At 43.9% G+C, this 27,195-nt stretch overlaps 2 protein-coding genes across 2 annotated transcripts in view; both read right to left on the bottom strand.

Annotated features, from left to right (window-relative positions):
• Positions 1-2,375: 2,375 nt before the first annotated feature.
• Positions 2,376-19,961, bottom strand: LOC112264735 (pleckstrin homology domain-containing family O member 1-A-like). The gene is made up of 6 exons (XM_024441517.2): positions 19,710-19,961; positions 18,942-19,088; positions 9,081-9,221; positions 6,669-6,773; positions 5,851-5,952; positions 2,376-5,699 (listed from the first exon to the last, which is right to left on the bottom strand). Exons 1-6 carry the CDS (start codon positions 19,734-19,736, stop codon positions 4,365-4,367), a joined length of 1,857 nt encoding a protein of 618 aa, XP_024297285.1. The 5' UTR covers positions 19,737-19,961; the 3' UTR covers positions 2,376-4,364.
• Positions 19,962-21,637: 1,676 nt separating this feature from the next.
• The window catches only part of LOC112264736 (vacuolar protein sorting-associated protein 45), a 28,716-nt gene continuing 23,158 nt past the window's right edge, over positions 21,638-27,195 (bottom strand). Inside the window, exon 15 of the mRNA XM_024441518.2 lies at positions 21,638-22,303. Coding sequence (XP_024297286.1) covers positions 22,219-22,303 — 85 coding nt within the window. The 3' untranslated portion in view covers positions 21,638-22,218. The remainder of the gene's footprint in view (positions 22,304-27,195) is intronic.

Genomic DNA, 27,195 nt, shown 5'->3' on the forward strand with positions numbered 1-27,195 from the left:
GATTAAAAAACTATCTATAATTTTTGTGTAGATCATTAACCCCACAAAAATTAGATTTCATAATTTTTAATCCCACTTTGTAACACAGCAAAATGTGGAAAAAGTCTAGGGATGTGAATACTTCCTGAAGGAACTGTAAGTGGTTGGATTTATAGTTGTCCCAGTTTACATGATGTAGGTAGTCTTCATGTACTGTATTTTCTTCCCTACTCTGACTGGCATTAGTCCCCACTCTAAATGCAAGTTGTGAGGGCTAGATGTCTTGCTGTAAAATCAAATCAAATCACATTTATTTATATAGCCCTTCGTATATCAGCTGATATCTCAAAGTGCTGTACAGAAACCCAGCCTAAAACCCCAAACAGCAAGCAATGCAGGTGTAGAAGCACGGTGGCTAGGAAAAACTCCCTAGAAAGGCCAAAACCTAGGAAGAAACCTAGAGAGGAACCAGGCTATGTGGGGTGGCCAGTCCTCTTCTGGCTGTGCCGGGTGGAGATTATAACAGAACATGGCCAAGATGTTCAAATGTTCATAAATGACCAGCATGGTCAAATAATAATAATCACAGGCAGAACAGTTGAAACTGGAGCAGGAGCACGGCCAGGTGGACTGGGGACAGCAAGGAGTCATCAAGTCAGGTAGGCCTGAGGCATGGTCCTAGGGCTCAGGTCCTCAGAGAGAGAGAAAGAAAGAGAGAATTAGAGAGAGCATACTTAAATTCACACAGGACACCGGATAGGACAGGAGAAGTACTCCAGATATAACAAACTGACCCTAGCCCCTCCAAACTGACCCTAAATTGGCTTCCAACAGAGATTGAATATCACATTGCAAACCCCCATAATGTGACGCGTTAAGAAATAGAATGAGGCTGTACACCTTCGTAACTCAAAGGAAGGAAACTGGAAGAGAAATGTACTCTGCTGGAGTTTAAACATCACAGTAATGTGTCAAATGACAAGGGATTCGGTTAAAAATTACACTGAAAAGAGTGAAATGGCAATTTGAGTTACATTTAAGAAACCCACTGAGAGTTGGATATTTAATCCATTTAGTGTCGTTATAACTTCAAAAATATAAAAACCATGACCAGAGTCCTTTTAACACAAAATGAGGATAGGAAAATATAAACCCCAAAATAGAGTTAAACACATAATCAAATTGAAATATGCCTTTGGCCTAGTGTCAGCCAATGCACAACAGAACATGCCCAGCCCTTCTGAAGTGAGTAGACCGGCCAGCTGAGCATTCCCATAGCCACATCAAGGGTTTTATAACAGCAGAAATAGCATGCTATCATATCGCCGCAGTCCCACGCTACTGCCTCTGAAATATTCCGTCCCTTGTGTCCCTAAAAGCCTTTCGTTGTCATGTTATTTTTCTAAGTAACCATGTGCGCTGTGCGTTCATCTGCATAGGAACGGCACATTCGCTTCAGAGACATGGTTCCTCCTCTACAGCTTCTGAACGTGCCGTTGCTTTGTTGCGCCGTAGTTGTAATAAGTAAGATGTATTTTTTTGTGCTGTTGCTAACGTCCCTCGCTGGGCCATGACAAGGAGCAAGTTGCAACCACCCTCCAATTGAACAAGTTCTCCTCCTCCGAGGCAAGCATGGCAACGTGGAGCAGTGAGTGAAGTGAGGAAATTATTTTTTTCTCTCTCCTGCATCCCAATGTTGTCATTGGGTTCTTTTATACATGCTATGACCTGATGTTGTGCTTCAGTATTCCCGCTCTTGTTGTTTACAGTAGTGTGCAGTAACTACCTGTCTGTAGTTGTCATCTTACATCCATTCACATGTATTTGGGTCATATTTAGCGATTATCATTATGAAGTCCTCTCCTATAAAAGAAACGGCTGAAAACGGGGGCCAGGCAGTAGCATTTTTTGCTCCAGGCTCCAGTATTACTAATGCCATCACTGGAGCGTCCTTATTAATCCATTTGATTCAGTGGGGCCACGCTATAGCCAGATGCTGCAAGGCTATTGAGTCACAATGGAGTACGGAGCAGCCCCTCCCCCCACAACCCATACTCCTCTACTCTCTCTCTCTCTCTCTACCTCCCTTCTAACAGAGGAATCAGGTGATAGGGATCTTCTACACAGTCACATCTGCTCAACCATATAACCTTTAAACTGTTAATCCCTCTGCTTAAACAGGGCTACTGGCAAGAACACTCCTCTAATACAAAATGGATGGGGTGCTAAATGAATTGAATCCTCGTTGCGAATGCACAGCAGTAAAGATGGAGCCATGCTTCACGTTCGTAATCATGTATAATTCAATTTGAATACTTAATTCAGTCCTAATGGGTAATATGATAAAAATGCAATTCTGCCCCTAGGGACGCAAATCAGTAGTTAAAAGGAAAGTGATGAAAGACAAAGGGAATTCGGTGTAAATTATTTATTTAACTTATGCATACATTAGTAATTTATCAATTGCTGTAAATAAAATCTATTTATGTAGATTGCTTGAGACATTTTAGCCACTTTTCACCTCTTTCTGGCAGAGTTGCTATATGCTGGTCTTTGGCTTAGTTCAGATTACAAAGCAGTGGTAGAGATCTCTTTCGTTATCAACATTAGGCCTACTGTATTGCTTGTTGTCATGTGCACCAAAGCCATATAATTGCTGCTTAAGGGACACACATAATCAAATAAACTGATAAACCGCAATCACACATGAGTGATTGTAACCGTATGTGAGGTGAGCCTGGTGTAATGGAGCGATGTTTGTCCTGTCCTAGATGCACTGTGCATGTTAATATCAACTCAGTGACCTATGAATCACATTTTGGCAGTCAGCCAATGACATGGCAGGAAATACTGACCATGTGACTAAACCAGGACATGACACTAAAAACATTGATTTCCACCCTATTTTGGTATGAAATAGTGCAGTGCAACTAATCCATCTTCAAATCTCCAAATGTAACATCTTTGTGCTCTGAAAACCTTTCAGAAGCTTTCATCATCTCTCTCTCATTAAATCATTGATCCTCTTGTTGTGAGATTAACCTGTGCACCTTTTGGAAGAGAGACAGAAGAACTGTTAAAATCATCTTCCCACCTGATTAGAAGTGCAACAAACACTACAGAGACCCAACATGACGCCTGCGATTATAATCCCATTATAGCATTTCTCCTCGGAAGCTGATCAGAGTTAACGAGCATGTTCTCTTGCTGGCTTCCGCTGAGTCACTCACACACAGGCTTTGGTAGACCACAGAACCCCAATTAACCGAAACAACCGAGGAATTCTGAGCACAAGCAAGAGACCATGCTACATGACCCGAAAATAGAAGTGTATTTAATAAAGCGAAGCAGTTAGTCACTTGATATCCTTGCAATCAAAGTGGTCTGTGAGTTTTAGCTATACATGTCAGGAATCCAGCTTGGCAAATGAATCAGTTTGATTGCAGAATGTTAACATCTTGAATAGTATTGTCATCCCTGGAATAGTATTGCTCAGCTCAGGACACAGAGGGAAAGAGGACATAACGCGCTCAGAGTAAGAGAAAGATCGCCTTTTGCATTCGGTCTCTGAGAAGACCAACAACTACAATACTAGGTTTCTGACTGGGGGAAATCTTGTAGCTTCAAGGTCATTGGACTGGACTGCACCTTGTCAATAACTGAAGCTAACCGAAAGAGAGAAATCCCAGGCATCTTCTCCATGTATGCATTTCAGACTGAAATAATGCTCCTCAGACAATGTTTCCACGCAAACATTCTCATTCCATTTGTCCATTATAAAAAAGCATTTCATACTTCTATTTACAGTGCAAAGCATTTTGCAATGAAACCTAATCGACCTCTGGCAGATAATAAATGTAAATACATGAACAGCATGACTTTCCTTGGGGGTGTCAGTGTCACCGAGGCAGGGCACCCCCACTCTAGCCTTGTTTATGCCTCTCAGTCTGAGTCACCCCCCATCCACAAACCAGGATTAAGCTCTGCTCTGCTTCCACAGCCCAGACGCCCATCCCTCCATCCACCGAGTGGACCACAGAGCCTTTGACAAAGGGAACAAAAATAAATGCCCAGAATCATATTATGAGGTCAAGGTCCATCTAACCTATTCACACCAGCAAGGAAACAGCCGTGCTAATAAAATAATTCTGTCATGACTTGCTCAGCTTAATTTGACTAGTATACGGTATGGAAACAAGGATCAAGATAGAACAGTGTAAAATGAGCAGTAAAGCCTAAAAGCTTTGTGCTTCAACACTGGCAAGCAATGACAACAAAAACGTGACAGAACATTTACTGAAGGTACTCCATGCCCCTAGTGCTCTTTCTTATTGTCTTTGTTTGGAGAGAAGCCAGCATGCTTTTCAGCTGTGTTGGCGACAGAGTCACTGGTCCCCCAGCCTATAGTCCTGTGGCGGTGTTGGGGGCCTCTCCATTGTTTTCTTTTCGGAGCTGCGGTTTAGTGACTGCGTCTGCAGCTCCTTCACCTCCTCCAGCACCTCCTTAGCCTGACGCCAGGAGGAGACGGCTTCCTGCAGAAGACGCTCCGCCTCCGCCCGTCTACTCTCCAAATCACAGTCACTGATAAGTGAGTGTGCACTCTTACTATGGGGCGAGTCATTACCTTTCAGACGGAGCGGGTCAGCACCCTTCAGACGGGGAGAGTCAGCACCCTTCAGACGGGGCGAGTCAGCACCCTTCGGACAAGTTGAGCCGATACTCTTCAGACTCTGAGAATTCTTGCCAATTATATTTAGCGAGTCCTTACCCCTCAGAACAGGAGAATCAGTATCCTTGATGCGAGGCGAGACAGAATCCTTCAGACTAGATGAGTCAAAACTTTTTGAAAACGGTGAACCAATGTTCTTGAGACGTGGGGATTCAGAACCCTTCAGACTTGGTGAGTGTGTTTCCATGAAACGGGAAGAATCAGCAGCCCTGAGACGGGGAGAGTCAGTAACCCTGAGACGGGGAGAGTCCTTACCCCTCAAATTAGGAGAGTCATCACTCTTTGAATGGGGTGAGTCTGTACCTTTTGAGCGGGACTTCTTGCCCTTCATACGAGGCGAGTCTTTCCCCTTCAAACGAGGTGAGTCTTTTACCCTCAAACGTGGGGAGTCACTATTCTTACTGCGAGGTGAGCCTGAGGCCCTGGAGTGAGGAGACTCAGACCCTCTCAGATGGTGCAAGCGAGGCGAGTCAATGCCCTTCAGATAGGGCGAGTCAATTCCCTTTGCATGTTGCAGTTCCTCCAATCGCATTTCTTCCAGCAGTTCCTGAGCCCTCTGCATTTTCTGGGCGATAAGACTCTGCAGTTGTCCAACAGGCTGGACAGGTTCATCTGTGGGGCGAGGGCGAAGGACACCTCTGACTGGCCGTGAAGAAAGGACCTCGTCCATGGAGGCACAGCGGCTCCTACCCTGGGCACTGAACCTCTTCCCTGGTTGAGGGGTGTGGGATTGAGCCTCAAGATGGTGCGCCCGGCCCCAGGAGAGCTCGCTCCCGCGGGGCAGGCTGCCCGTCTTGGGTACCCTTGGGTCCCTTGTGGTGACACAGAGTTTGGAGACATCTGTGCCAGAACGCTGACGACCTGTGGTCCGTTTGTCTAGGTCAACCCGGAAGTTATTTTCCCAGAAGCCTTCTTCCTCATCATCTGGGGTGGAGCCATCTTCCTCGTGGACAAGGTCAAGGGTCAACATTCCGTCTGAAGAGGTGGATGCCTAGGGAGAGCACAAGAGAGTTTAGCATTCAATGAAACAGACCAGGATAAATCCTTACATTACAAACAGTACAAATTCGTATTTGCCTTTCACAAATAAAATATTGACTTGGAACTAAAATGTCAGTGTTAGCCAAGGTAGCAACACCCACCACAGCCATGAGGTGTCCCCGGGTGGGCAAGCGCCGTGCATGGGGAATCTTGACACGATCACGTGTAGGGTGCACCAGGACACTGTCCTCTTCAATTGTGACCTATGGAGACAATCAGAAATAGATTTTTTTTTAACATTCAGAATAACATAAATGTATATTTGTGGAGAGAAAGTTGGGAATGGATGAAAGAGTATAAGGTTATAGGAGCAACAAGTAACTTCTCCTTAGCATGAGCTGAAGATGTAATGTAGAGAACAGTAGAGTGCATTAGAGCAGAGTACATTGTTGGGTGTTGGAATTCAACCTGCTGTGCAAAAGCAGGCACTTCACACTATGGTGGCTGCAGAGTTCATTCTCACTTCTCGACGATCTCTAAATACGGAAGATGGATTTTTCACCCTATAGTGTGTGATGGGGAGGGACTGTTTGATCGAGAGGCACGAGGAAAACCGGTGGGTGTCGGCAGGGACGGAGCGTTAACGAGGACTGTTCCCGACGGAGATGGATGAGTCAGCGAGGAAACACTTTGATCTCTCATCCACGCCTGGGGAGATACCACTTACTTTCGCTTTTGTCTAAATTCACCAATTTTACATAGTGGGCCTAGCAACTGCAACGGCTAAATTTGTCTGGAAACTTTTTAAGGCTGGCCGTGGGGGCGTTTTGAGTGTCGGTGGTTTCATTTGAAATCATAAATGTTGCATGAGAGACATGATAATGAGAGAGAAAAATAAGGGAAGCTGTAGAAAGCTGGGGAGAAGTGAGAGCCGGCGACATAGCGACAGAGAAGGGGAGGAGAAGAGTGACTGACCTACCTCGTCAAAAATGCGGTTCTTGGCTTTGATGATGGCTGTATTGAGGGCATTGACCCACGACTCCTTCTCCTCGGGGCTAACGGCCAAAAACACAAGATTGGGCACCTGAGGAAAGGACAGAATCGATTGAGTGGTTGAAAGAAGAGAAAGGGATCCTCCCAATATTCACCCTTCTGCCTACAGTAAGTGTGCACTTGCACACTCTCATCATGGATTTAAAAGCAATAAATGAGTGGAAGCATTGGCTTGGAGGGAGATTTGGAACGTAGCCAGTGTGTGAGAGATGGAATGGGGGACAGGAAGCTTAATGGGGCGGCTTTGCCTAAATCGCCAAGAAAAGGAGATTGCGCCTCACTAAATGTTAAAGATGGCTCTTATCTAAAGCAGGGTCTAAGCTGTAAACTGGAGGAAGAATCTCTGCAAAGCTTGACACAAATAGGTAAATTGAGCATCTGCCCTTAATCCAGTTACATCTTCTTGTGTATAATTAAAATCTTCTCTCAAACACACACTTCCCCCTTCCATTCCCGACACGTAGTTACAGAATATCACACTACGACAGTGAACAATGAAGTAAAATGAACCAGCAGCTGGTGCCGAGATCGAGAGGAACTGCAGTGGGTCAGAAGTGATAACTTCTGTGGGTGGAATCTCTATAGGATTTGGCCGTTATAGAGAATGCCTCTTCAGTGGTAATGGGATTCTGTGGATTATGTCTTTCTGGAGAAATCCACCAATCCCGGTCTGCGGTGGGGGTGTGTTAATGTTCAATCCAATGTGGCAACACAACCATATCATCTCCCAGCGAGAAAATTGAAGAAATGCCATCAGCAAGACACATTTTTTTTGCACCTCTCTTGAATGGACTATGCACACACAGTGGACTCTACCCACACACTGACACCCCAACACACACACACACACACACACACACACATTCACCACATACACTCAGTGGCCAGTTTATTAGGTACAACTATCCGTACCGGGTCGGACATCCCTTTGCCTCCAGAACAGCCGGAATTCTTCAGGGCATTGAAACGTTGCTCAATTGGTATCAAGGGACCCAACGTGTGCCAGGTAAACATTCACCACACCATTACACCACTGCCACCAGCCTGCACCGTCGACACCAACAACAAAACTTGTGCATGTGGATCATGTATTTTGTGTAAAACATGTAAATAGCTACACGTAACCAACTCCCCTCAAAAAAAGAACATGAAATGATGCTTACTGAGGCATGAAATGCAGCAGTTTGAAAAGTTTGGTTGACAACAGGACATGTGTAGGTAATTGCGCTTATGCTTAATAGCCGACTAAGGGAATACAATAGTGCGAACAGTTTTGTGTACAACATGACGTTTGTAGGCTACACCAGCTACCGGACAAAGGCGATCAAGGAAGGGGGACCAGCAGCGAAGCAGTCAGCACAGCAGCTACGTAGGTAGCGGAGTGGACACAGCAGCTACGTAGGTAGCGGAGTGGACACAGCAGCTACGTAGATAGCGGAGTGGACACAGCAGCTACGTAGGTAGTGGAGTGGACACAGCAGCTACGTAGGTAGCGGAGTGGACACAGCAGCTACGTAGGTAGCGGAGTGGACACAGCAGCTACGTAGGTAGCGGAGTGGACACAGCAGCTACGTAGGTAGCGGAGTGGACACAGCAGCTACGTAGGTAGCGGAGTGGACACAGCAGCTACGTAGGTAGCGGAGTGGACACAGCAGCTACGTAGGTAGCGGAGTGGACACAGCAGCTACGTAGGTAGCGGAGTGGACACAGCAGCTACGTAGGTAGCGGAGTGGACACAGCAGGAAACAAGGTCTGAGGTTAACACAGGCTTGGGAGATACGTTATGCGTTCTGTTTCTATGAGATAATATGTCATGTTAACATGACCTTTATGAATTATGAAGCCTTTACGTCCTTATTTTTGGCGTTTATCCCAAAACGCTATTAATTTCCCCATAGGCTTTGTCCAATGAACCATGGCAGAGATAGTTCCTACAAAAAGATGCCATTACTATTTCTCTCTATTGAGATACAAAATATCGGTGTCCGTAGCCACTCCGTTATCTTTAACTCTGCATTGTTGGAAAAGGACCCGTAAGTAAGCATTTCACTGTTAGTCTACACCTGTTGTATAGGCAGCATGTGACAAATACAATTTGATTGATTTGATTTTGAACGTGTACTCAACATATCATACTCTCTCTTTACAGAAAACCACAAACTATGTCTGAGGATAAACTTGCCTCAAGTTTCAGTTTTCAGCCAAATTAAACTTCTAAGTGCATTTTCAGCTAAAATCGACACCTGCAGTAAGGGCTTCTTACTGAGGCCTACGCACCCCAGGCCGTGTGCAGCCTCCCTGCCTGACCCCTTCACTTTCCCTGGGCAGAAGGACTCACCATATTCCCAGGCTGCTTGCAGCGAAGCAGGGTGAACCTGCTGTGGTTCTTCTTACTGCGACTCTTGGCCTTGCGCAGCTCCTCAGAGCGTTCATAGTCAGCCAGGTCAAACAACTCCTGGACCTTCCTCTCATCCTTCACCTGGAAACACGCAGACAAAACAGGAAGTAGTTACAACTCAGGTCTATAGAGATGTGCAAGATGGCACTGGCAAATTAGCTTTGCCAATTTGTTTTGAACCCTAAAACATCTGTCTACGACAAAAACACACATATGCACACACACACACACACACACACACGCTCAAACTCTCTCTCTCTCACACACATACACACACACACACACACACACACACACACACACACACACACAGAACAACCTACTATGCATTACAGCAGGTCATCTTGAGTTTAACCCAAGGGTTAAAAGACTAATTATAAACTGGGTGGTTCCGGCCCTGAATGCTGATTGACTGACAGCCGTGGTATGATCGTATACCATGAGTATGACAAAACATGTATTTTTACTGCTCTAACTACGTTGGTAACCAGTTTATAATAACAATAAAGCACTTCCGCGATGCGTCGTGCCTAAGAACAGCCCTTAGCTGTGGTATATTGGCCATATACCACACCCCCCCATGCCTTATTGCTTAATTACCACTCTTTGTTACCCATCAGTCATCAACAGCACAGGGACACACCACGATGCCTGGGTGAAAATCAGCCACTTCTCACATTCGTATCATCCATTATGTTATTGAGGTTTCAAATGAAATGTTCTGAAATACCAGGCCTTAAATGCGTATACAGAAGCTCTTCTGTAGGTGTAACAAAGGTCTTTTTAAGTCCAAATGTCTATACAAAAAAAATCCATTACATGCCTGACATCTTAATGTTATTATGTCATGATCATGCTTTTGCACAGAGCATTGAAAGATGTGTTCATTTTCAAAACCTGCTTCCCAATACCGTCAAAAAGCAATAGCCAGACAAATTGGTAGAAAAATGTAGTCTTGGAGCGGGTGTTCCTGTGTTACTCCCCTGCCTCCCATTATTGGTCTCGTGGCCCCGCAGCAAAGTGTCTGTTTAAACACAGATCAATTGTAATCAACAGCGCTGGGGCAGAGACATCGACCCCTCCACTGAGCCTGACTGACAGGTGATTACATACAACCTCACGGGTGGTGGGACCTCCCAGAGAGCCCCATTAGATTCTACATACCAACGGGGTCAATGGGGGTCAAGGCAGGTGTGTGTGTGTTTGGTGGTGTTGGGGGTTGGTTCTTGACATGGGTACAAGCCTGTGTGTAGGCCTCTTGTGACAACTAAAGGAAGACGCAGAAAAATAAGGTTGAACGTCATTGGAATACATAGCAATGGTGTGTGTGGGTGGATGTGAGTGTGTTTTTGGAAGGGGCAGGGGTGTTCCACTTTCATCTTGATGCATAGAGATTTTACACAGCAACAGAGCCCTGCATCAGAGGAATCTGCCAACGTTCGAACGAGACACGGAGCAACTGAGAGCTTCTGTGATCAAAGAAACCACCACATACGGTATCATTATATAATGTGTCGCAGCCTAGTATCAACCACTATTAATCCACTCGCAGCCTGAAATGCACTTGTTAGGGCTACATTTGGCCATTTGTGTTTTTTTAATTTCATTGAGGAACTCTATTATGCCTAGCGATATACAGTATACTGGATGAGCACAATACATAGTGTCCAATTTCTTCATGACAAAACATAGATCCAAACTGTGTCCCACCCGCATGCTGCTACCTTTTCGTTAGCCACCCAAACTGCATTTAAAATGTAAAAGTTAAGCATGAACTGTGTGTGTGTGCGCGCATGTGTGCGTGTGTGCGTGCGTGCATGCGTGTGTGTGCGCGTGCGTGTGTGTGCGTGCGCGTGTGTGTGTGTGTGTGTGTGCGTGCGAGAGAGAGAGAGACAGAGAGAGACTCTAATATGGGGCAAAAGAAACCCTGAGGATCCATTCTGGAACCCCACCCTCCCATCGATATTTCCCTCCGCTCCTGCTCCCTATATGGAAAAGCAGAGTTGGGGGTGTCAGTGGGGGTTAAATGCTGCACTGAATCACTGAGAATAGCCCAGTAACATACAGCCCTGAAACGCAAAGATACCGAAAGTCTATAATAGCCGGCAGCAGCCCATCCAACAGTAGAATGCAGGGGGAAACCCTAGAGCGAATGGAAAGGCGATGTCCCTTTGGTCACACTCCAAAATCTGGTGGACATGCCTGTAATACCCTGTAATCAAGCCCGAAAGGATTTTATATAAACCAGGTTGGAATTAAAAGGAGAAATGGATTAAAAGCATCTTTTCAATCACTCTGGAAAATGTAATGCAGTTTAGAGCTGGGGAGTTGAAAGAGGTGGGTTTATTTATAATATAATACTACATATATATATAATATTTTCAGAACTGGCCAGTAGGTTTTCCTGAAATTATTATTTATTTAACTAGGCAAGTCAGTTAAGAACAAATTCTTACTTTCAATGATGGCGTAGGAACAGTGTGTTAACTGTCTGTTCAGGGGCAGAACGACAGATTTGTACCTTGTCAGCTCGGGGATTTGAACTTGCAACCTTCCGGTTACTAGTCCAACGCTCTAACTTACTAGGCTACTCTGCCGCCCCAAATAACTAGCATAACAAGCGTGAAAAGCTAAACCACCATGGCCTCCCTGCACCAATCATATAGCTTTGTTACATTGACCACATGATATGCTTGATGACCAGTCATATCCATATCATATCCAATTACATACGGGTTTCCACCAATAACCCAGTTCTCCACTGATCACATTGATCCGTCGGACCAGCAACAACACTTGTCTTGTCTTGTCCTTGACCAATGTCAGAGGTGTGTTAGTCCAATTTCATGCTCAGCTCCCCCAGTCGAAGGGTTTCTCTATCAACCACTACTAAACTTGGTTACACATTCGCCTTCTGTCACAGATGTAGAGCCAATCACATTGCAGTATCTGTAAGCTACATCAATCGCAAAGATCTTGACCAACTACAAAACACCTTGTCCAACTGTGTCACCACATTTCTTCAAAGTAGGGCCTAAAATCTAACCCCAAGTACTCCTTGGCCTAGGTAATACGGTATCCGAATAATACAAGCTTCCCTCACTCTCTCTCTCACTAAATCCTGTTTTGTTTGTGTGTCCTCTTTCATATGCCGTGCAAGTCACCACTGAAAACCATGAAAACTCTATATATACAGTACATGAACATAGACGGAAATCCCGTCAATTATTCACATAGATCATAGATTGAGTGCTCGTGTTGAAGCACTTTGAGCATTCTACAGGAGCATCTCTCTGTCTGCACGTGCCGAGACTACAGAAGAGAACAGAGAGCGCTCTTATGAAAGGTGTATGATGTGCGTAACCTGCAGCCAATAGCACAGCTTTAAGATAAGAACAGAGCGATACGCAGGGTTGATGTCATCGGAGCAGAGAACACGCACCTCCTTAACCTGCTCTCTTAGCACACAGACACACATCTCATGCTCAACTACGACAACATACGCTGCTGTACACTTCACACACCAACAGCAGCCTTCTATGGACGAACAGACCTCTCTGTAACCCACGCTTCTACGCAGTTCTTGTGCTGTGTAATACACGTTCTTATGGCAGCAGGTCTGTGTGGCCAATTGAGTCTCTCTGAGCTATGGTTCTGCAGCCTATTATGGGAAGATGATACAAAATTATTCAAAATCATGCGTTGTGCAGTAGCTGAGTGGGCATAATGTGAAAATACACTGCAGTTAACAGGCTCTTTGAGATGATGAAACCTTTAATGATATCTTGAAATGTTCAACACAAAAATACTGGAGCTGAGTAGTTTCCCCTGACACTGCAAAGTAACAGGGAGGTGATGAAATTCAATAGTCTTTCAAATACACTGAGTGTACAAAACATTAGAAACACCTTCCTAATATTGAGTTGCACCCCCTTTTGCCCTCAGAACAGCCTCAATTCATTGGGGCATGGACTCTACAAGGTGTCGAAAGCATTCCACAGGGATGCTGGCCCATGTTGACTCCAATGCTTCCCACAGTTGTGTCAAGTTGGCTGGATGTCCTTTGGGTGGTAGACCATTGTTGATACACACGGAAAACCGCTGAGTGTGAAAAACCCAGTTATTGACATACACAAACCGGTGTGCCTGGCACCTACTACCATACCCCATTCAAAAGCACATAAATATTTTGTCTCTCCCGTTCACCCTCTGAATGGCACACACACACAATCCATGTCTCAAGGCTTAAAAATACTTCTTTATCCTGTCTCCTCCCCTTCATCTACACTGATTGAAGTGGATTTAACAAGTGACATCAATAAGGGATAATGCTTTCACCTGGATTCACCTGGTCAGTCTATGTCATGTCGTGTTCCTAATGTTTGTACACTCAGTATACACTACAGGTCAAAAGTTTTATAATACAGACTGATCCAAGGGTTTTTATTTATTTGTACTATTTTCTTCATTGTAGAATAATAGTGAAGACATCAGAACTATGAAATAACACATATGGAATCATGTAGTAACCAAAAAAGTGTTAAACAAATCTAGATATATTTTATACTTGAGATTCTTCAAATAGCCACCCTTTGTCTTGATGACAGCTTTGCAAACTCTTGGCATTCTTTCAACCAGCTTCACCTGGAATGCTTTTCCAACAGTCTTGAAGGAGTTCCCACATGTGCTGAGCAATTGTTGGCTGCTTTTCCTTCACTTTGCGGTCCGACTCATCCCAAACCATGTCACGAGTACGACCGAGGGTGGCTTCCCTTCCCGGTCCGGTGGCGCTCGGCGGTCGTCGTCACCGGTCTATTAGCTGCCACTGATTGTCTTTCCTCCACCCCCTTGTATGTTTATTGGTAGCACCTGTTTGTGATGATTAGTTGGGCTTCTTTAGACAGCTGGCCCGCCTGTTTGTTGTGCGGGATTATTCATTGTAAACTTCGGCTCTGTAGTAGAGGAACGTGTTAGTTCCTGGTCGTGCATTTTTTCAGTTGTACATTTTTCATTCCCCGTGTTTGGGGCTGTTATTATTGTGAGCACCCTGTGGTGCAATTAAAGAGCACAGCATTGCACTCTCTGTCTCCTGCGTTTGACTCCACACCCACGACACCCGGAGCATTACAAACCATCTCAATTTGGTTGAGGTCGGGGATTTGTGGAGGCCAGGTCATCTGATGCAGCACTCAATCACTCTCCTTCTTGGTAAAATAGCCCTTACACAGCCTGGAGGTGTGCTGGGTCATTGTCCTGCTGAAAAACAAATTATAGTCCCACTAAGCCCAAACCAGATGGGATGGCGTATTGCTGCAGAATACTGTGGTAGCCATGCTGGTAAGAATTCTAAATAAATCACAGACAGTGTCACCAGCAAAGCACCCCCACACCATTACACCTCCTCCTCCATGCTTTACGATGGGAAATACACATGCAGAGATCATCCATTCACCCACACCGCATCTCACAAAGACACGGCGGCTGGAACCAAAAATGTCCAATTTGCTCGTGCTCGTGTTTCTTGGCCCGATTAAGTCTCTGCTTCTTATTGGTGTCCTTCAGTAGTGGTTTCTTTGCAGCAATTCGACAATGACGGCCTGATTCACAGTCTCCTCTGAACAGTTGATGTTGAGATGTTGAGATGTGACTGTTACTTGATCTCTGTGAAGCATTTATTTGGGCTGCAATTTCTGAGGTTGGTAACTCTAATGAACTTATCCTTTGCAGCAGAGGTAACTCTGGGTCTTCCATTCCTGTGGTAGTCCTCATGAGAGCCAGTTTCACCATAACGCTTGATGGTTTTTGCGACTGCACTTGAAGAAACTTTCAGAGTTTTTAAAAATGTTCCGTATTGATTGACCCTCATGTCTTAAAGTAATGATGGACTGTCGTTTCTCTTTGGTTATTTGAACTGTTCTTGCCATAATATGGACTTGGTCTTTCACCAAATAGGGCTATCTTCTGTATACCCCTCCTACCTTGTCACAACACAACTTATTGGCTAAAATGCATTAAGAAGGAAAGAAATTCCACAAATTAACTTTTAAGAACGCACACCTGTTAATTGACACTCATTCCAGGTGACTACCTAATGAAGCTGGTTGAGAGAATGCCAAGAGTGTGCAAAGCTGTCATCAAGGCAACAGGTGGCTATTTGAAGAATCTAAAATATAACATATATTTTGATTTGTTTAACACTTTTTGGGTTACCACATGATTCCATATGTGTTATTTCATAGTTTTGATGTCTTCACTATTATTCTACCGTCTAAAAAAATGTAAAAAATAAAGAAAAATCCTTGAATGAGTAGGTGTTCTAAAACTTTTAATCGGTAGTGTATATTTGTGTTCTGTGCCGGGGTCGGTCTCGTGGTAGAGTTGGTTGCTGACCTCCAGACTATATCCCCTCTTGCGGCAGGAGTTCATCCCAGTTTACGCCTTAGTTCTCTTTGTAAACTTCCCTCTAAATACAGTATCACCCCCACAATCAAACATTTAAAAAATTGACAAGAGAACAAATACATGTTTGTATTAGTGGTCAAATGATTAAGTAAGTTTGAATCTGGGGAAGTACAGAGTAATGTCACCAGCAGTTAACGTCTCAGAGTCCCAGTTGCATGGCTGCAAATCCTCTTATGAGAACCTCTGACACATCGAACCGGTGCCCCGTGTGAAGATGCTTCAAGGTAATAGAACAGTATACCTGCTTACTGTGCTTCCCCCGAGCTTATGTAGCTAATCTTATGAGGCAGCAGACAATTGGCCAGCTTGCACACTCATGCCACAATTCAATCAATTGCAGATAAACTATAATGCTGGTCACGTTTTAACGCAAGTGTTTAACGCATTTAAGCAAATACTCCCGCAAGTTGTACGCTTGACTATGTTGATTCAAAACCACACCTGCTTTGAAATACAGTATAACGTGTTGGACTGAACTCACAGTATGAGTGTCCTTCATCTGTGATTAATAGAAATTATTGGGGCAATTAATTCGGTGATTATGGTTCAAAAGTGTAATTTGTGCTGTAACTTCGCTAACAAAGTGATAGCACTCAAAGTCGATAAGCCATTAAATCAAACTCAAAGAGGGCACTCTATAGGAAAATGAAAAGATTATTCCGGGCCCCAAGAGGCCGTACAGCTGTAGTTACGCTGAGTGTCAGAGATACAAAAGCCTTAGTGTTCATCTTAGCCTTCTGGCCCACTTCATGAACAGCGTGCTTGTCTTTTCAAAGTTCACATTTGAATAATGCACCACCATTTATCGTGGTTATTAAGAAGTTGCAGCGGAGCACATGACACGCAGGTCAAACAGCACTGAGGGAGCAGTTACCTTCACCTGATAAATAGCTAGGATGCCACTTACCAATTACCCTAATATAAAAATATCTCCTTATCAAAAATAGAATTGAATTAAGTGTAAAAGGAGCCATCGATGCATTACATAACAGAGCTAAAACATCCAAGAAATTAGAGAGCACGTGTGAGACACGATAAAGAGACCAAAAAAGGGAGAGAACGTGAACAACACTGAATTGATGCGTCCCGTACCACAGGTGAGGATGGTGATGGCATTACACAGCGACTGAACCTCAGCTTCAGCCTGTCTGTGTGTATAGGGTAGGGTTGAGGGGTGGGGGCATTTGGGGTGCTTGGGGATCCTCAGGCACAGCGAGAGGCGCAGCTGCGTCAGCCGTGGTCCTATGAGATTCTGACACGTGTTTGTTGCTCATCCAGCGGCTGTAAGGGAGTAGGGTCACAGAAGAAGAAAAAAACGTTGGTTCTAAAATGATCAGGGAAACTGGCATTGCATGCAGCTGGAGCCCTCAGTCCCCGCTCTCTCCATTCAAGGGAAGCCTGTGAGTACCCTGCTGGAGCCTTGTCCCCGGTCTTATTCGGGGTTCTGGAATAGACAGCAGGAGCACTCAAAACTCAGTCAGGCCTCTGGGGCTTGAAGATAAGGCGATCGTCAAGTGAACCTGCAACGGTGTCATTGGTCTGTTTGTTTCATTAGCAAGCGTGACACCTACATCCACAACTGAACCAGATACACATTTTATGAACAAGGTTAGCCTTAACTGAACCTGAACTGAACCAAGTGCATGTCTGCGAGTTATTATCTTTAAATGTTTGTCTTTCATGAGACTTTCTGAGAATCCCATAGAGGAATCATTTAAAGGGCATTATTCCACTTTCAGAAAGACCTGTGCCCTCTCAGCTGTCAGTAGCGTTTATCTCCATGATTACTGCTTGGGGGGAGTATTGAAACAGTGATATCAAACAGAATCTGACCTGAAAAACAAAGAAGACAGAAAAGAATAGAGAATACAGAGATGGATGGCTGATTCTGTCCATGCCCTATAGTGTGGTCAGATATGATGGTTCAGTGCCTTTCCACAGAACGAAAGGGTGTGAATTCACTACATCTCAAGGTTTAACACCGAGGCCATTTGATCTCGAAACTTGTACTGATAAATGAGGCTGTTCACTGGAACCTTTCATGTGATAAAAGCACTTGGACATAAGCCATTACTTTTGGTCAAGCAAAATAGTTATTTTTCTATTCCATGGCCAAAAACCTGTTGTATTGTAATGGACAGTGTTCTAAATCTGCCCAACAATTATACTGAGTCACCATCCGCCACCAATGCCCATAGTAGTACCCACTAGGCACACACTGGTAGAATCCACGTTGTTTCCAGGTTATTTCAATGAAATTATGTTGAACCAACGTGGAATAGATGTTGAATTGACGCCTGTGCCCAGTGGGCATTTTGTTGACCTCAGAAGGTGAGAACGTTTGCGTCAGTGAAAGTAATCTGAATTCAGCACATCTTTTTTTTTTTGTGCTTGCATGGGGACTTGTGCTTAGATTTGACAATGTATCCTATTTATTTTCAACAGCTAAGGAACTTCAATCAATTCCATTGTCCCCTTCCCATGGCCTTGATTTCCAGACTTCTAACAACATCTGTCTATTCTAAACCTAGGGGGACTCCTGGTGAAATGTGTTGCTGGAAACAACAGAGCAAGAGCAGAGAGCTCAGGTGTAGCTTACATTAAAAGGCATTTCACATTTCCACAAAACAAGTCCCTCAGATCTCTGAAACTTGAGAAACCCAAGATGTCCTTCCACAGGCCAAAAAGTCAAAATCCATGTTTTCCTGTCAAAGCTGTCATCTAAATGATGCACCTTAAACGGGCTGTGTGGTATTTCCTCTTTGTGGTTCATTGGTTTTCAACTGTGTGGTGCACAGACAGACACACACACAGAGCATCTCTACTGAGCACACACACACACCCCCCCACACACACACACACACACACACACAAACTCTCTCTCTCACACACACACACACACACACACACACACACACACACACAGGTAGCCAGGTTGTCCGTTTAACAATTTCAAGTACAGGTGCGCCCACTGTAGACACAATTATAGCCTTCACCAGTGGAGGCTGCTGAGAGAGGATGGCTCATAATAATGGCTGGAATGGAGTCAATGGAATGACATCAAACACATGGAAACCACATATGATGTGTTTGATGCCATTCCATTGTCTCTATTCCAGTCATTATTATGAGCCATCCTCTCCTCAGCAGCCTCCACTGGCATACACATAATATTGGAGCACAGGAGGTTGGTGGCACCTTAACTGGGAGGACGGGCTCGTGGTAATGGCTGGAGCCACACATGGTTTGATGCCATTCCATTTGCTCCGTCCCAGCCATTGTTATGAGCCGTCCTCCCCTCAGCAGCCTCCACTGTGGAGGTAAAAGAGAAGTGCATACCTCTTTCTCAGAGATGTACAGATGGTCTCCTCTCAGTATCACGAAACGGTTTTTCCATATTTCCCTGAAAATCCCTTTGCCACAGAACTTGCGGATCCAGCCTACTTTGTCTGGCTGCGATGACAGCTGGTTGACATCCTGAGGACCCTGCATGTTAGAAGTGGAATAAACCCGTTAAAACCTAGTTTAGCTTAACAAGATGTTCGCGAGAATACAGAGAAAAGACGAGCCCTTTCAAAGGCAAATGACTTTTCAATCTGAGCCTCAGTAAATCCACTCGGGCAACTATGAGTCTCCTCGCGTCTTTTCCCAAAAATCATAACGGTGCGCTCTTCTGTGCGTAAAATTTAAGTGCATGTCTTATAACATCCAGGGTGTGGCAAATAAAATATCTGAAAGCTACCAACCGATACAGCGCAACGGACATCTGACAACACATTGTACTCTTCACTGGAAGATTGAATCCGTATGTTGAGGGAATCCGTGTAATGGCACACAAGGAAATTGATAGGCTACATACAGATTGAATGTGGAACGCATAAGGACGTGCCAAACGACGTTTATTTAGGAATTGTATCCTATCAAATGTGTGATATAGACAATGTGTATGATATAGCGGCTAATGTGTGCTGTCGTGTCAAAGCGCGCATAATGACCGATTATGGGCATATTGCCAGTTATATCCTAGAAAATGTATGGGCTAATGCAAAGATGCATGGCCAAAAACTTGCACCCAATACTTGAAAAAAAGAAGAAGCTATATCTCACCCGTTTGGCTAGATTGCTCTTCTTCATTATGACAGAATCACTTTTGTGGATGTGAGCCAGGGAGTTCCTACAGTTTTAAGTATTTTCCTTTCTTTCGGATAAGATATATTTTTGAATTGCATAAACTGTCTTTCCCTTTATTTTCTCCCCAATCTGTTTCAATAACGGTTTATATTCTTAATTTCGATGACGCGGTCTGTTCGTGCCCTGTCCGTTATTACGAGACGGTGGCATCGTCCCTCCACCTCGGTAGGTAGGCTACACTGATCTTAAACAAGCGGGATGAATGGGCATTCCGGTTATTAAAGTGCTCGACAGCTCCATCTATTGCGCTGTCGGCGTGATGTCACCAAGACCGAGGAAGCTAAAGCGCTCTTACAGTACGTTTGGGAAATAGAAGAGCAAGGGTCAGTTGAGAGTAAATCAAACCCAAATCCATAACCTGCCCATATGGGAACAATAAACTAAAATCCACAATTGATATCATTATGATAATGACCACTGACTTTTCAATAGAACCTGTATACATTCTTGCATTGGCCAACTAGACTTATCCATACAACATTTCAATTTAAATCATATTACAGGGGGGGAAGTGAGTATTTGGAGACCCCCATAGAAATATAATCTATTCTTTCCGTTATATTTCTAGGAGACCACAACATTTTGTCTCGTGATGGAGACCTTTAAATGACTGTTGCATGCACCCTAGACATTAGGTTTGTGGTTTTCTGTCATCTATTGGTTTAACTCTATTTTCAGCTGTGCCGATTCCCTCTCCTCAATATACAGGATCCACAATGAAGAAGAGACAAATGCTGTACATATGACTGCACAGAATTACCTTGGTCATTCGAAAACAAACACAAATTGGGCAAATTCTCCTGTCCTAAGACTCATGTCTCTTGGGTTCAGATGGAGGTTGTTGGCAAATTAGAGACATCCTGGGGCAACTTTCCTAGTAGTCATATTCCCATCTACTTATCCTCTAAATAAACCGAAACAACTGAACACCGCATTTTTGGACCTCCGATAAGAAAAAGCAGTGTTGTGTAAGTAATCGGCATTAAGCTGCTCAGAGCACAAACTCTGAGCCTTTTCCTGACCCCCAGATCTTTCAGAACACACACCCACAATCTCCAGGGAATGCACTCTGACTGTGGAGTTGCTGCTGTGTTATGGTGAACAGCGTCTTGTTCCTTAGGCAGCAAACGGAAAAACAATTACTTAAAACGGAGCGAGACTGCAATAAGAAACGCTCATTTCCATTTCGTATTGAAAACACTTTCGGTTGTATTCCTTATGAACATAACCCAGGCAATGTTGTTGTTGTTGCGGAGGATTAGAGGATCTGATTTGGGGGAGGTGGGGGGTTTGGAGAGGTTTTATAGAGAGGCAGGCTGAATATCTGTGGCCCATGTGGCTGGTAGTGGGGGTAGGCAGTTGGCAAAGAATCATTCAACTGCCAAACATGGGCTGCCAAACATTTTGGTTGTTTGCCGTGTGGGGGGGAAAACCCAAAGACTCCACCTTGGGTTTAGATACTGTGCATTCAATTTTTTACCCAAACATGACATCTCTGAGTGGAACCAGAGCAGTCACACTAGCCCACAAAAAAAGACCAAACAAACTGTACTTTCAAGTCAAAGCAGAAACAGAACAGAAATACTGTTCAAATGAAAGTACAACAGAGGGTAACTTCTCGAAGATATTCAGAGAGAGTGTGGCTTGGCATAATGGACTTGGACGGAGGAAGATGATGTTATCATTATTGATCTAAGAGGGACATTTGTGCACAATAACAATACACATGAATGAAATCAAAACAGTGAGGGCTATTTCCATCAACTGCAACAAGAAATGGGTTATAAGGAAATAATTACAACATAACAGGAAATGTGTACAAGATAAACGAGAAACACAACACATCACTCTTTACATTTATTGGTATTTTCCACAAAATATTCATAGCATGGGGAAATGTACATAGGCAAGGAAGGAAAACATACACTGTACATCATGTTATCTTAGAGATATATATTTTTCTTAATATTCTGGGCCCAAATAGGAACTTTTAAGATAAACAAGACTCAAAAGTATGTGTCACTTCTGTTTCCAGAAATTAAATAAAGGTCTAATATAAGAGCAGACTGGAGTTTTCCACTTAATTCCAATTTAAGGGGAAATGTTACACTGCAATATGTTCAAATGTTGGACACTAACATTGAGAGTGTTGTGTTCTGTTCAGTCACAAGTCAGTTTGCTTTGGTACCCAGGGTAAGGTAACCTGGCTTCCTAATTGGGTCACATGTTCATTTGGTTGGAGTTAATTGGCCTAGTTACAACAAGTTTTTAAGGGGTCGATAAAGAGTCCAGCTGTGTGGTGATGAAAGCTGAGAGCACTGGAATGTTTTTAGTGGGACATATCCATTAATTAAAGCATGGGCTAGTAACAACAATAAGGAACAGACACAATATATAGTGAGAGTGGGAGCGTGTCAACAAACATTCAGCGTCTGTTGGGATGACCACCCGCCCTCTGCACCCTCTCGGCCTGGCCCGCACCTGCCGTCAATGTCACTTCCTCCAGGAAGCTGTGAGAGGGCAGAAAAGGGACATGAAGATATCATTCCTCACGAGGCTGAGAGAAGCATGAGCAGCACTGCCAGTACATCAGCATCATCTCTGTGACTCACAAAATACGTTTTCATCTAAAAACAGAAGCCCATGTGACAGAGGTATACATGCAGACACAATAACCTCAGGTTCTAGCTCTGTGTTACACAGACACACAATTATTGTGTCAGTGTGTGTGTCACTAGGTTTCCGGTCTGTAAAGCAAGGATAGGGCGGAGACATGGCAAAAAAATTAAAAATAAGAAACCCTCTAGAGAAATGTCAAAATACCTATTTCTGTTAGCTGATCAACCCAAAACATTTAAAAGATGTCATTGCAAATGACACAAGAGAGATTTTGGCTAACTGTCACCGAAAGGTAAGGTTCTAAAGAGCAGCCATCTTGTCTCTCTTACAGACCTCTGCCAATGAAAGACCCTCATAAATTGTATTTGTTTTATTTTTAAATGTTGACTTTTGATAGAGCAGTAATTACAGAGTAATATAGTGATATATCAGAGATACCAGTGTGACAATTGCTGATGTTAATGCTCAGACCAGCTGGCCGGTGTGTTTACGGACATATTCAATCAATCCCTATACCAGTCTGCTGTTCCCACATGCTTCAAGAGGGCCACCATTGTTCCTGTTCCCAAGAAAGCTAAGGTAACTGAGCTAAACGACTACCGCCCCGTAGCACTCACATCCGTCATCATGAAGTGCTTTGAGAGACTAGTCAAGGACCATATCACCTCCACCCTACCTGACACCCTAGACCCACTCCAATTTGCTTACCGCCCAAATAGGTCCACAGACGATGCAATCTCAACCACACTGCACACTGCCCTAACCCATCTGGACAAGAGGAATACCTATGTGAGAATGCTGTTCATCGACTACAGCTCGGCATTCAACACCATAGTACCCTCCAAGCTCGTCATCAAGCTCGAGACCCTGGGTCTCGACCCCGCCCTGTGCAACTGGGTACTGGACTTCCTGACGGGCCGCCCCCAGGTGGTGAGGGTAGGCAACAACATCTCCTCCCCGCTGATCCTCAACACTGGGGCCCCACAAGGGTGCGTTCTGAGCCCTCTCCTGTACTCCCTGTTCACCCACGACTGCGTGGCCACGCACGCCTCCAACTCAATCATCAAGTTTGCGGACGACACAACAGTGGTAGGCTTGATTACCAACAACGACGAGACGGCCTACAGGGAGGAGGTGAGGGCCCTCGGAGTGTGGTGTCAGGAAAATAACCTCACACTCAACGTCAACAAAACTAAGGAGATGATTGTGGACTTTAGGAAACAGCAGAGGGAACACCCCCATCCACATCGATGGAACAGTAGTGGAGAGGGTAGCAAGTTTTAAGTTCCTCGGCATACACATCACAGACAAACTGAATTGGTCCACTCACACAGACAGCATCGTGAGGAAGGCGCAGCAGCGCCTCTTCAACCTCAGGAGGCTGAAGAAATTCGGCTTGTCACCAAAAGCACTCACAAACTTCTACAGATGCACAATCGAGAGCATCCTGGCGGGCTGTATCACCGCCTGGTATGGCAACTGCACCGCCCTCAACCGTAAGGCTCTCCAGAGGGTAGTGAGGTCTGCACAACGCATCACCGGGGGCAAACTACCTGCCCTCCAGGACACCTACACCACCCGATGCTACAGGAAGGCCATAAAGATCATCAAGGACATCAACCACCCGAGCCACTGCCTGTTCACCCCGCTGTCATCCAGAAGGCGAGGTCAGTACAGGTGCATCAAAGCTGGGACCGAGAGACTGAAAAACAGCTTCTATCTCAAGGCCATCGGACTGTTAAACAGCCACCACTAACATTGAGTGGCTACTGCCAACACACTGTCAATGACACTGACTCTACTCCAGCCACTTTAATAATGGGAATTGATGGGAAATGATGTAAATATATCACTAGCCACTTTAAACAATGCTACCTTATATAATGTTACTTACCCTACATTATTCATCTCATATGCATACGTAGATACTGTACTCTATATCATCGACTGCATCCTTATGTAATACATGTATCACTAGCCACTTTAACTATGCCACTTGGTTTACATACTCATCTCATATGTATATACTGTACTCGATATCATCTACTGTATCTTGCCTATGCTGCTCTGTACCATCACTCATTCATATATCCTTATGTACATATTCTTTATCCCCTTACACTGTGTATAAGACAGTAGTTTTTTGGAATTGTTAGTTAGATTACTTGTTCGTTATTACTGCATTGTCGGAACTAGAAGCACAAGCATTTCGCTACACTCGCATCAACATCTGCTAACCATGTGTATGTGACAAATAAAAATTTGATTTGATTTGATTTGATCTGTTTGCAGTCGGTTTCCATTCATGCAGCCTCCTCTGGGTGACTAGCCTATATCAATGAGTGACTACACACATGTCTAGGACCTAGGTCAGATAGCCTACCATCCACCCAACTACGAAAGAAAAACTTTAAAAAAAAATCCTGATGTTTATGTTCAAAAGAAGAACATGGTATTGAACCTACAACCTCCAGGTCATAAATATGCAGTTTTTGGAACAAAGCTGCCTAGATTGGGTCTCATTCAACCAGCCATATTAGAGTTCAAAAACAGTCCTGGTTATCAAAAGACAGATTACGACCCTTGTGGTACGATGGTAGTGGTAGGCATATATTGTATGGGTGCCTTCAGAAAGTATTCAAACCCCTCTACTTTCTCCACATTCTGTTTTGTTACAGCTGGAATTGAAATTTGATCAAATTTAGAGATTTTGTGTCACTGGCCTACACACAATACCCCATAATGTCAAAGTGGAAATTTTTACAAATTAATAAAAAATGAAAAGCTCAGTAAGTTTTTGACCCCTTTGTTAAGGCAAGCCTAAATAAGTTCAGGAGTTAAACTTTGCTTAACAAGTCACATAAGTTGCTAGGACTCATTCTGTGTGCAATAATAGTGTTAATCGTGATTTTTTAAATGACTACCTCATCTCTGTACCCCACAAATACAATTATCTGTAAAGGTCCCTCAGCCAAGCAGTGAATTTCAAACACAGATTCAACCAAAGACCAGGGAGGTTTTCCTATGTCTCGCAAAGAAGGGAACCTATTTGTAGATGTGTAAAAAATAAAAAAGCAGACACTGAATATCCCTTTGAGCATGGTGAAGTTATTAATTACACTTTGGATGATGTATCAATACACCCAGTCACTACAAAGATACAGGCGTCCTTCCTAACTCAGTTGCCGGACAGGAAGGAAACCGCTCAGGGATTTCACCATGAGGCCAATGGTGACTTTAAACCCACCTAAGGTCGATGTCCGCACCCTAGCGGAAATCAAATTAGCATAATAAAAAAATCCCTATCAAAATCTGTCCATTTAAGCTAGAGATACTGTATCTGTTTTTTTTGCATTGGATACATCTCAATCCATCGCATCCGCCTACGTAAACAAAGGTGACAGAGCTAGAGCGGTGTTTGTCAGACCATGAGACAAATGAATGGAAGTACAGTATATATGGAGACTGTTTGGTGCCAAAAATAAGGTGTTAAATACAAAAATTCAGAACAAACTTACTTTAAAACATTTTGTGAGACACGATCTGCATTGCATTGTATATAGCAGTAAGGCCCCTTCTTTTCTCTCACACACACACACACACACACACACACACACACACACACACACACACACACACACACACACACACACACACACACACACACACACACACACACACACACACACACAGTACTTCAAGGGGTCTTAAAATTCTAAATCAAATAGCAAAATGATCCTTGGTACAACGGTCTTAAATCAATTCCAAATAACTAGTACCCCGGTTCGATCCCCGGCTGTATCACAACCGGCCGTGATTGTGCGCTGCCCTATGGGACTGCCAATTGGCCCAGCGTCGTCCGGGTTAAGGGAGGGTTTGGCCGGGGTACGAAGTCATTGGAAAATAAGAATTTGATCTTAACTGACTTGCCTAGTTAAAGGTTCATATATATATATATATATATATATATATATATAACACAGTTAAAGTTGGAAGTTTACATACACCGTGGCCAAATACATTTTAACTCAGTTTTTCACAATTCCTGACATTTAATATTAGTAAAAATTCCCTGTCTTCGGTGAGTTAGGATCACCACTTGATTTTAAGAATGTGAAATGTCAGAATAATAGTAGAGAGAATGATTTATTTCAGCTTTTATTTATTTCATCACATTCCCAGTGGGTCAGAAGTTTACATACACTCAATTGGTATTTGGTAGCATTACTTTTAAATTGTTTAACTTGGGTCAAATGTTTTGGGTAGCCTTCCACAAGCTTCCACGATAAGTTGGGTGAATTGTGGCCCATTCCTCCTGACAGAGCTGGTGTAACTGAGTCAGGTTTGTACGCCTCCTTGCTCACACACACTTTTTCAGTTCTGCCCACAAATTTTCTATAGGATTGAGGTCAGGGCTTTGTGATGGCCACTCCAATACCTTGACTTTGTTGTACTTAAGCCATTTTGCCACAACCTTGGAAGTATGCTTAGGGTCATAGTCCATTTGGAAGACCCATTTACGACCAAGCTTTAACTTCCTGACTGAAGTCTTGAGATGTTGCTTCAATATATCCACATAATTTTCCTACCTCATGAGGCCATCTATTTTGTGAAGTGAACCAGTCCCTCCTGCAGCAAAGCACCCCCACAACATGATGCTGCCACCCCTGTGCTTCACAGTTGGGATGATGTTCCTTGGCTTGCAAGCCTCCCCCTTTTTCCTCCAAACATAAATGGTCATTATGGCCAAACAGTTCTATTTTTGTTTCATCAGACCAGAGGA

This window comes from Oncorhynchus tshawytscha, linkage group LG13, assembly GCF_018296145.1.
Source record: "Oncorhynchus tshawytscha isolate Ot180627B linkage group LG13, Otsh_v2.0, whole genome shotgun sequence".
Lineage (NCBI taxonomy): Eukaryota > Metazoa > Chordata > Actinopteri > Salmoniformes > Salmonidae > Oncorhynchus > Oncorhynchus tshawytscha.